Genomic DNA, 12,843 nt, shown 5'->3' with positions numbered 1-12,843 from the left:
ATTACCTGTGTAGATATTGTTTATACGGTTTTTCGTTATTAAATCTGTTTATGAAATCTGCACACCAGAGCTATTTTACATATTTAATTAAAAATTGAAATAAGATATTTATCATAATATTGACCGTTGCAAGATGCAAAGTCTACACATTATTATACAATATACCCAGTACACTCAAAAATAATGGATGGCCTACGCACGCACATTGTGATGTTTATGTGTATTGTATATGTATATAATATATATGTGTGTATGTGTGTGTGTGTGTGCGCGTACGCGAATATACTAGACTACTAGAGCCATATATATATATATATATACCAGCTCCAATAAATTACGAGGTTTATAAATCAGGATGGATAAAAGAGTAATGCTGAAACTCTATTTTATACGCTGCTCTACATTGATACGGACAACTTTGTCAGTATTTTCATTCGTGTTAGAGACATTAAAGATATCATATTATACCATACACATGTATATGGTATATTAGTATCCTGAAAGGCGAAGCCACCAAGGCTGAAATCGGACTGACAACAGAGCAGAATAGGATTGCAATAGATTTTACTCGATTTTATGGGTAACTTAAATATTATGTTCTTATTCTTATCATGCACAAAATATTTGTGTTCAAATTTATTTGAAATTTATAATTTGGAATTATACTATAAAGTACTTTAAATAATAATTAAACTATTTTACAATCATATCGTAATAGATAATAAATAAGTAGAATTTTTAATGACCTAAGTATCTACATTATACATACGTCTTTCGTGCTTTAATTTTAGTGTTTATAAGTTTTGATAATGATCAGAAATTCGCTTAAAACATAAAAAAAAAATTATAAACTAATTACATTTTTTTTAAACCCTCATTGCTCCATCTCACCTATCAAAAACTTTTAATTTTTTTAACAACATTTTTGTTCGATGCAATAAATCAACTTGACTTCTTCACTTTAATATGTGTGTCAACAAAAAGTTCCTCGGTATGGATGACTCGTTTTAATAAACATGTAGTAAAATCCTTTATTCTGCAGAGCCTTTGCTATGATGGGAGATTTATGTAGGTAGATTTTGCTCGCTGATACACACATACTCACAGACTATAATATATACACACAATCACGCCCTTTCACCTCCAATGTTCGATTTAATATGCCAGGTCATGAACAACGCAAAATAAAATATTATCAATGGTTCAACAAAAATATAATACAATATTGACAGCTAGGGATAAAATATTATTCGTTTAAGGGATACATTTTCATGACTTTGAAATTACACACAAAACAACAATGTTTAAATAAAATAATTTCAAAAATAAAAAAATTCCACTGATCGAATGATCGACAAATAATCATTTAATATGAAAAAAATCCCAAGAGAATTCATAGTTCATTTAATATTCGCCGTAACATTGGAAACACATTTAAGGGAAATTCGCCCTAAAACCATAAATAAATAGCCAGAGTCAAAACCAGCATACAAAAACCCGCTGACACCTGGTATTCGATTTAAGCTCTTTTTTTTAAAAAATAATTGACGTACGTTTATTGTTTTTGGTGGTGTCACTAACGACTGACGAAACTATATAATAAATTGATGTGATATCGTTTTCAAAAATGTTCATAAAGAATGTATCGTTTCTGTACGTCGGTAGATATTGGCCGATTAAAGTTTCACTAACTGCACATTTTCACCAAGCTAACGATAACAATAATTCAATGTTAATAATCGAAAATTTGTGAAATATTTACGAAAAATACAAATCACTAAAAATCGACTTTAATTTAATAATTTATCTCGTCGATTGACCAGAATTTTCGATTTTCCAAAACAATTGACCGAAAAATAATACAAAGCCATACATTTGTTATTTAATAAAGACCAAACGGTACCAATAACCTATTATAATATTGAACATTGCATTTAAGTGTTAGACTCGTATAACGTTATAATGCTATAAATTATACTCAGAATAATACAGACAAATATTTTTGGTAGATATGTTATTTTATTCAACATAAAAAAACTATGCACGAAATTATATTAGTTATAAAATCCAGTTCAACGATAAATCGTTTTTGTTTAAATTGTAGTTTTCAATTGAAATGTATATTATAATAATATCTACATAAATATATATTTTTAATTTTTTTTTTTTTTGTGCAGGTGTTGAGTCTATTAAGCGTGATAAAGTTTTACAATATGGTGCGATTGGGAGTAACGTGGAAAGGTCCAGAGACCATTGAACTGTGATGTAAAATTTCGGGACCAGGACGTTATCCGGGTTCCATATCTTCGGCAGAAGACACTGACACGACTCTATCCTCAAGCATGGATGATTTCTTATAATGAATACTAATAACTACTATAATGTAAATGTTGTTGTATATTTGTTTTGGTTAAATATAATTTTTAAAAACCCGTATTGATAAATAATAAATAAATTTTATTTTTACTTTGTGTTTAATGTTTTATTTTTTATGTAACAGTTTTAATTTAATTCAGATACAACAACGATCAACAATTTATATTATAAAATATGTTCGCTTGTGCGTAATAGAAGAGAACAAGGTAAAATTTCCAGCTTGTTAAAAAAATGTTTTAAAAATGCATAATACTGCAACCATAATATAAATAAATTTGAAAAATGCGTTATAATTATGTAAATATTATCACATCAGTTTTTTTATTTTTATTTCATCTTAAATTTATTTATTTATTCATACTTACCAATATTATAGATTAATTAAATTATTTAATAATTATTTATTAACCATCGAACGGATAAAATAAGTAAATAATAAATTAACGAAAATATGACTAAAAACAACGGTAAAATAAATAAATACATTTAATTAAGAAAGAAGTGTATACTTGTAAGAGGTACTTGATACAATATATTATAATGTACACAATGAAGTGTACCATTACGATAAATAATGACCCCGTGGGGAGAAAAATGTTTGGATTGCTCACAAATATTTTTCTAAATTTATCCTCTGGTATTTTTTCGTTTCCTGGCATTTCCTCAACTTCTTTTATCCTCTACATCTAACCTATATCACCCGCCTTTTGGTTTCTTGTGTTTATTTTTTTTTTATACTCGAACATTTCAACCATCAGTAAATATCTTAGATTAGATATTTTTTGGCTGATCTAATCCTATTTATCTTGAAGATTTGGACGCGGTCTCTTAACACAATATTTTTATAGTTGAAAGATAAGTCATTATAATCCATTGTTGGACTATTTCTTTAATATCTTATATTATATATATTTTTTAAATTCTATACCCAACTGAACTTTAAGTTCAAAACTTTTCATTAATCCAAGTATGTACAAGCGAAACAGACATCATAATATAGAGTTTGAAACGTACAGTTATTGTATTCCTTTATTTATCGATAATCGGTTGTATAAAACAAACGACTTCAAAAAAATATGTTTACATGAGCCGCGTAAATAGACCGCAACGCACAATAATCAATTTATCATCATCGTTCACTGTCACGAAAATAATCCTTAAAGAGAAAAGAAAACCCTATTAAATTGGCAATTTTCATCAATAAAATTCCCATTTCGACCGGGTGGTGAACGAGAACAAAAGAAGAAATTGGTTAAGTGTGAAGAACGATAACAAGTCCCCGAAAGATCTATTACGCGCGTTGATGATTAATGGCGTTTTTATTTTCTAAATAATTATAATGATTACACACGTCCGCATCGCCTGCGCTTGCAGCTCGGTTTCTTTATTGTGATCATTGAGTCTATGGATATGGCGACACCCGTGACGTTTCGCACGAGCTTATATGTACCGGCTAAAAAACGACGACTCAATACTATGATAGTTCGAATTCCTCTTCGTGTTCAAGTTACCAAGATACAACGATCTGTACACTTCTGAAACTGATGGGAGAATGGTCATCTTCATTTATTGCCAGACTGTTTAAAGAATTAAACAATAAAATTAAAATAATAATAATCTATATTTAAAACCATTCTGCGCGTCCGGCCCAACTCGGCGTATGGGTGCAGACAGACTACTGATAGACATAAGACATACTAAAAAACATATAATTATTAATCGATCTCTATTGTCAATAAAATTGTCGTCGTGGTCGGTCCGAATCTTCAGCCGATGCACGCCGACAACGTATACACAAAATAAAAATAAAAATAGATCGAATTATATAAAAAGTCGCTGTGCGTCGTGCAGACCACGGCGATAATATAGAATAATAAAAAACGTAATAATAATAATATTCAAAATCACTACAAAAGTAAATATACACTTCGGCGATTATAGGGTATTAAAAACCATATTAGATAACCGTACAGTACCTATACCAACATCGCTACAGAAAATCATCAATTTATTCTATGCATCAGTATAGCCATAAAAACTCATGCGAAAAATTGTGTTTATGGAGAAAGGGTTTGTTTTAAATTTTTGAAAATCAGATATTGATAATTATAATTATTATTACAGACATAATAATATAATAATTAATAACACATTTAATCAAAAAAAATACAAATATGAAATAATATTTACTTACAATATAGTTGTTTTCTTGTAATGAAGCAATATAAGTATAATAAAAAATAAAAATATGACCAGAATTAAATCTTAACTACTGATTACTACGTGTAATTAATGACAAACAAAAATCGAGTGGTGATTGTCTATTGCGATAATGTCGACCAAAAAAATAATAGTGCGTTTGGACGACTATATCATTTATACCGTTTGAGCAAATTAAATTGGTTTTGCCTATGTTAACCTATTCATATACGCGTATTCTCCCAAACAGATACATTTTGGGACATTTCAAAAACACCTTCCTGCGCACGAGCGTACGTGCCTAATACACATGCACAGATGAAAGCGCGACCAGTCGTATAATAACAATAATACTATTATAGTACGACGTATAGGTATTATCATCGTGCCGCGTAACATGACGTATAAAATACACCGCGCAAAAACGCAAAGGCTACCAAAGGTTCGAGTATGATCACTCGATTTGCGGTGAATTTCGCGTTAGAGGATTTAACCTTCGGTCATTTTTTAATTAGGGTTATTGTGTATATATATATATATATATATATACAGTGTGAGTGCGCGGGTGGAATCTTGGGGTACCTCACAATGCGCGCTATTGTGTGGAATGATTTTACTCGAGGGTTTCGCAACAATAGACGCGATGATATTGCGTCCAATGTATTATATATAAGTACGTATATTATTACGCGCAAATAACGCGGCGAACCGACGACGTCCCGTTATGGAAAAGAGATAATTTCTTATTCTCGTCCATTTTGTTTTACCGTGCGGTTTATCTGCGACGAATGGCCGAAGTAATTGTGAATTGCATTTCCGCTCGGACCGTTGACGAGGCGCACAACAGCCCCAAACAGTTACTAGAAAAATCGAAAACCCACCACCTGTATTATTATATACCATACAGGTGTACACCGATAATAATATAATAATAATTGTTTCAATATATCACGTCGACGCTCACCGCCGATACGCCCGCGCCCCGCCACCCACGTCAATCCAATCGATCGTCATATTGTTATTTTTTTTTTTTTTTTTTTTTACCCACCAGCGTAACGTAATATATTACGAGTTACATAAAATATATTATATTCCACGTACGCCGCCGTATTATATAACACATTATTCGATAATGCGTAAAAACAATTCGCTTCCACTCGATATTATATTGTTTAGTGGTTTTAAAAAAACAAACGACATCGCGGCAACGTAAAATATTTTGGACATTTGCGGTAATCTGACAATTTAATAGCAAACGACGATTAAACAATTATTCCTGCGGGTCTCGGTCTGTATATTATACTTCGCTGGGTTTTTTTTTTTTTTTTACTCGTCCTTCGCACTCGGCGGTTGTATATGCGAATATCCATTTGCCGAACGAATTCGCGCGTATGATGGGTGATTTTATACGGCGACAAAATATTATATAAAATTATAATTTTGTTAAAAGTTGTTTTCAAACAGTGACTATACACTACTGACGGCAAATAATTCGATTTTTCTGCTTCTAAAATATTATATCGTAATAATGAACAAGGAAAAGACGCTATTCGTCTTTCTAGAAAATAGTAGTCGTTGTTTAATCAGTTAACGCGGGTGGAAAATCGGTACTTTTGCGCCTCCGGCTGGTGACTTGAAAAGCGACTGCATCTCGTTTTTCACACTCTCTACGTAGGAAAAAAAAAGTACAATCTACATGACGGATGTAATGAATCAAATTATAAAAGCTTATGCAAAGTCGGAGTTTGTAGTTTATACTGATGACTTTCATATTGATTATATTTCTCGAACGTTACTTAAATTGAATAGAATTGAAAAAGCGCGTATGTATAATATAATATAGTCGACAGATTAGTTATCACGCCTCGCGCCCTTAATCGTAAAAAAAAAAACTTATGTTTCAACAAACGGAACAAAATGTAATATAATTGTTCATTGCGGTCGGGCATACGAAACGATACGCATTTATCACACGTTGACTTTTTCTGTTTTTGTTTAAGAAAATTAAACGCCAAGGTGATTTATGTTTATTCGCAATAAATTTCCAATTAACTTTTACATTCACATTTCACTGTATACGTAACCATTCGAATCGCGTTTCGGTATTTTGTGTGGTAATCGCTACAATATCATCAGTTCAGTTTATTATTGCACGTGTAATATTCTCAGAGCTTATATATTGCGTATTAGTAAATGTGTATTAAAAAGCGGTTCGCTGATAGAATCCTTAAGGCGGCGGTAGTAAGAACAACATCGCTAAAGACGAAACACAATTTTTAAAACGATTAATTAATTACGTATATGCAACGTAAAAAGGGCACGCAACGTTAAATTGCATCTGTGTATCCGTCATAGGCGAAAATCGAGCAGGGGATGGGGGTGTGTAAGGAACTAAGCTGCCCAGAAGTTTTAAGTACGGGTCTTAGCTCCACGCTGGACTCTTTCTAATAAAAATCAATATATTGTACTGAAATAAACTTATTACGATACGTTTATTATGTTATTTACTTGGCTTTTTTGTTTGAAAAAATATTAAATTAGTTGTAATTTAATTAATCTAATGACCTATAATAATTCTGGCACGGAATACTTTTAAAATGTTCAACATTAGGCACCTAATTGTTTTTGCGCATTTTTATGGTTAAATTGTTTAGCCTGTAAGACTTTATAAGTTGTCTAGTTTTAATTAATAATTGCTAACCAAGCACATGGTTTCAGTACTTAGTATAGTACAATACTACTTACTATAGGTATAATGGCTATCATAAGCTCAACCCCCATCCCACCAGTAATTACACCAATATTCCGTCTATGAGTTTATGTTTAGATAGATTTTAAGAACTTATATGTTTTTTCTATTAAGTTACACAGAATCGTGAAAAGAACTCTCCAATAAGTTATTCGTATTTTTTTCCACTCTTGACACTATAAGTACACATGATCCATCTAATCTATCTACCTATGTCCTATGCACTGTACTTCTGACCCAAGTTTTTACATACCTTATTATATGTATAGGTACTAAATTACATCACTGCGACCACGGTACACGGTACCAGGGGAATTATCTTAAAAATAAAATATAATGTATAATATGATATACGAAATATATTATCAAACATTATTCTATTTCAAAGAAAAATTCTAGTTGTTTCGGATAAATATTAAATATTTGTTTTCACTTCACGTTAACTATGTGTTTGATTTAAAATTGTTTAAAGTTATTTATTATCGTTCCTTGTTTATCGTTGTCGTATACGATTAACTCAATAGGTAAATCAAAAAGAAAAGAAAAATCAATTTTTGGAAATTTCAAAATATTACTTACTACTGTATAATACTTATGAATACACATTGTATTTACTTCTTTCGTAGAATATCAGTATTCAAAATTAATTATATATTTATCTTACTCATAATATATGCGTGATTGTATAAAAACACATAATTGTAAAAATTCAAAAATGTATAGACAATACAAATTTAAATATTATTCTATTAATATAGTAATATTCATTGACAATCTTTAAAATAATAAATACATTTTAAAATAATTTTCGTTAATATTCTAAACTTTCAAAAAGGGTTAAAAACTTTCAACCCTTGCCTTAAATATATATTAAACATGCATTTATAGTGTAATTACGTTGAATATTAAATTGTTGTAGCAAATTTTGTTCCAAATGAACACCTGCAGGCGTGTACTTCGTTATTTTTTAACTAATTACGGTTAATGGGCTCAAAGTGCCTATTTTTATATTTAATTAAAAATGACAAATTATTTGAAAAAGTTTATCCCTTTTATTCTATTGTTAGTAATTTAATATAAAAATTAAGTCCTGTAAGTCTTAAAATTTAAGTTTAAAAAATACTTATTATTTTTAAATATAAACTTCAATAGATTTAAAAATATAAAATGTAATATCTATATTTCTAAATTATTTCCAGTTCGAGGGTATAGGATATATTCGGTTCCATTATGAAAAAGAATACAACCCTATTGATTTACAACGGTAGTAGGTAATAGTTACAATTTTTATGGCATAACATAAAATTCTTAAAAGTACTATGACAACTGTCAAGGTAAGAACTTAGTGTTTTTCATAACAAATTGTTATTTATTTCCTTTAAAACAAAAATGCAGATATTAAATATTATTACTTCACTGTAAATTATATTTTTTTTATTTTATGTTGATCGTTTAAAGAAATATATAACATAATACATTAATTTAAATCTACACAATGTTTTAAAAAAGAACTAGAAAAAAACAACAGGATTTAAAATTTATTTTTATTTTTCGTATCACATAAAATAGTAAAAATGGTTGTATCATTATATTCTAAAATAAAACAATTTATTGTTTAAATTTAAATTTAATATCTATTAATGGCTATCGAAGAAAATAATTCAATTTTAAACTTTAAATTATTTAATCTAATTTATTGTCAAACAAAATTTAAATAAAAAAAAAAATCCCATTATTAAAATTCATAGTAACATTATTATCTTATTTTTACCTCTGAGACCCGACGTATGCTATTGATAACTATACTGTTTTTTAATTAATTACACATTTTTTACATATCAATATATTAAATTGTAAATGAATATAAGACTTCCGTGAAAACACGTGTTTATTTATAATTTTTTAATTCATCTAATTAAATTAAAGTACGATTTGGGTTATACAATGTATATAACTGAGTACGGAGTAGAAAAAGTCAGTAATTTACTAACGTTAATAATTTTTTTGTCTAGATTTTAAATTAATAAAAAAAAATATTGTTTTCAGAGAAACTCATTTTGAATTTGAATACTTCGATACAAAAAAATTATAATTATGTAATATATATATTATATATTCATTAAGTACGCTTGCAAAAGGTTATTATACTTATTAAGGGTGCGCATCCACGGATGACTGGAATAAAATTATAATAGTGAAATATGTTAATTTACGCAAATATTCTATTTATGGCACTTTAATTCGTTTCAACCTTCACTCAAACACACAAAAACAAACAAACAAATCGAGATTAAAACACGAAATCGTTATTACCAGCGCCGTTCCAACATTTTCGTAGTATTGTTCTATGCCCGGGTCGAGGGTGAATCTATATAGTAGATTCATGACAACTATCCCCTCGTGTAGTTTAAAAATGGCAGGTTTTGCAGCCGGCCTGAGGCTGACAAAAATCTCGCGATCCACGAGGGAGTGGAAAGTGGGAATGAATATCTATTACAAAAATCATGTTACGTAAAGAAAATTTAATAAAAAAAACGCAGTTAGACCTCTCAGATCGGAACGAGGGTGCAAAAAAGCGAAAAAAAATGCATCGAATCGTATTAGCAATCCGTCGAGTACAATTATTATTAAACTAAGTATTCACACGTACCTATTATTGTTATTATTTTTTTTTTATTATTATTATTTCAATACATGGAATCGAACGAATAACACAGTAGAGGTTATTATTGCAGTCAAGACGACACTCGAACCATACTGATGAGTTTAATTGATAAGTATATAGCGAATGCCGAATACGCAACTATAAAGACCGCCGATGTCGAGAATAAATATTAGAAAACCACGTTCTAGGAATAAAATATTAAAATACCTACCATAAACGATAACTACGTGCGTCATAATGACGTGAGGTCGTAATTTCCAGCAATTGTCGCAAAACATTTTTCCGCCATGCGAACGAAAAAACATAACATTGCAATGTATTATAATACAACACCTCCTATCTACGACTTTTATACAAACGAAACTTTCACAACAAGTAAAAACGAAAAAAACGTATTTTATAAAGAAAAGTACACTTTTTGTAATGCTAATAATAATTATAATAATAATACATATTATTATAATATGACATTATGACGTGCGGTATAAATCAATAAAATTGTCGAAATCTGTGGCCCTTCAAAGTATGCTGTCACGTACAACGTGCTCGGGTAAAGCGTAATGCGGACTAGTGCTTACGTCCACACGTGACCCCACTCAAATATACATATATATTAAAAATTTAAAATGGCAAAAATATCATAATATCATAAAGTATTATGCGATTCAAACCGAGAAAGAGAAAAAAACAACTTTTTTTCTACAAAATTATAATATAATTCGTAAAACCTATATACCTATACAACTATAATGTATATAAGAACAGCGAGCTTTTTATGCAAGTCTTGTTTTATGGTTACTACTTTTATCCAACAGAATCCAATCGAAAGACCACCGGATATCAAACACACAAATCGTATTCGATTTTGGTCGCTTTATTTCTCCGCGTTATTTCGCGCCGATGGACTTGATGTACCGCAACGGACCGCTGTATAGTTGTACCGATCGACGCCGTCGAATCGCGAGGCCGCCGGTGATGTCAATCAATTACGTCCCGACAATCTTGGGAGGTTGGAAAATGTCGAATAAAATTCGAAAAACGACGCTACTATTGTCGATATCGATTAGACTACAACGACGTTCTCCTGCAGAATTCTATCGGCGCCCGACCGTGGACCATCATTAATAACAGACTCAGTAAAACAACTGTTTCACTAGTTTATCGTTCAATATTACAATATACGTATACACACGTCGTTTCAAATGACATTCTAAGGAGGTTTTTTTTCAGCATAAGATGCGTTCGACTACTCAGTCAATTATTGTGGTTTCAATAAAACGGTTTTATACGCTCAAGCTTTTAAATGTATTTTCAAAATCGTTTTACTATTTTTTTTTCTCATGTATAGTGATTCTTTAGGTTTTATTCGTTTTTTAAATATTTTTTATTCCGTGGTCTGAAGCAAAACATTTTTCTGAACATTTTACGATTCATAAATTTTGAATATATTGGACAGCTTTATTTTATTATTTATAGCCTTGTATAGGCATTTAAAGTACGGATGAACCGAGCAGTGGAACTGAAATTCGTGTGGTATTATAATACCCCGCACTTGCTCTACACTTATTTCGAGAAAAAAACTTTAAAAGCTTATAAATAATATAAGTACTATAAAATTGTTCGATAAAATACGAATGTTTTACGTTAATAAAAAATCAACCCGTGCAATAAACTCTATAATCTTATTTCCCATTCCTGCTTATATACATGTATACACGAACGATCGAAACGATTGCGATCTTGCCGGTTTTTTTTTCCCCAGTGACTTTGTAATAGTTCAAAATAGTAATATTTATTGTGATAATAATACACATAGAACGATATTATTCTATATTGCTAAAATATTTTTATTTATTTTTTCTACATTCTAGCACGCCAGGGAATATGATGTGGCCGCCAACGCTCGCGTCGCGGCGTTTTTAGGGATTAAAATAATATAACGTCGCTTAACCGTATTAGTATTATGTTTATTATTAATCGTAACGAGACGAAATCCCGGAGGAGCATTCCGTTACTGCTTTATACACGGGTAATACGCTCGGAAATGTACGGAAAAATGAACGGCTTAAAAAAACAAACATGTTCGCGAGTTTCGCTACATTATTACGTATTCGGCCAATCGCGCTCGAATGTATACTATTATTTCTACTTTTATTATAATAAATATATTATATATAAATGTTATTAAATCATTCCCAGCCCGCCTGTTTTGACGCCACTGTATCAACAGAGAAACATAAAACATAAAACCGTTCGCGTTCATAGGAGGCTGTTATTATTTTTTTTTCGCTTGCTCGCAAAATAAATAATATGATATACGCTATATTATATTATACGAATGTCGTTTAAATACCCTTGTGGATACGAATATAATATAAACTTTAATAATAAAAGTATAATAACGATAAAAGAAAATTATAAATTATTATCATCGACTGATATCAATAATATTATATAGGTACGTCCGCTAAAAACTTTAATACCGAATTCAAATAAGATAATCGTACAATTTCCGAGTTCTAATATTTTAATGATTTTTTTGTGGTACCTATGTTTGAAAGTTTGAACTACTTATTAATTTATATATTTTTTTTTTCTTTACGCGTATTTTCTATCGCTCGTACATACCTATACTGATTACATCCCAAAAACTCGATGGAATCACTTTAAAATCTAGTCCTGGGGTGGTATTTCCAAAATGTAATAACTATAAGAGAAAGATATTGTTAATAATCGTTTTGAAAATGAATTGTTCATATATAGTCTATAGTACTATTCTAAGTGATTACATTATTACCAAACTACTTCTATAATAATAAAATGTCGTAATTTGTTAATTAATCATTCTTAGTAA

The 12,843-nt window shown here is 30.0% G+C and overlaps 1 protein-coding gene across 1 annotated transcript in view; it reads left to right on the top strand.

Annotated features, from left to right (window-relative positions):
* Positions 1–2,466, top strand: part of LOC132918210 (uncharacterized) — a 107,877-nt gene extending 105,411 nt beyond the window's left edge. Inside the window, exon 7 of the mRNA XM_060979342.1 lies at positions 2,178–2,466. Coding sequence (XP_060835325.1) covers positions 2,178–2,264 — 87 coding nt within the window. The 3' untranslated portion in view covers positions 2,265–2,466. The remainder of the gene's footprint in view (positions 1–2,177) is intronic.
* The last annotated feature ends 10,377 nt before the right edge of the window (positions 2,467–12,843 follow it).

Source organism: Rhopalosiphum padi, chromosome 1, assembly GCF_020882245.1.
Source record: "Rhopalosiphum padi isolate XX-2018 chromosome 1, ASM2088224v1, whole genome shotgun sequence".
In the NCBI taxonomy this organism is placed as follows: domain Eukaryota; kingdom Metazoa; phylum Arthropoda; class Insecta; order Hemiptera; family Aphididae; genus Rhopalosiphum; species Rhopalosiphum padi.
The sequence above is the reverse complement of the archived record's forward strand: the minus strand, read 5'-3'. Positions and strand labels throughout refer to the sequence as shown.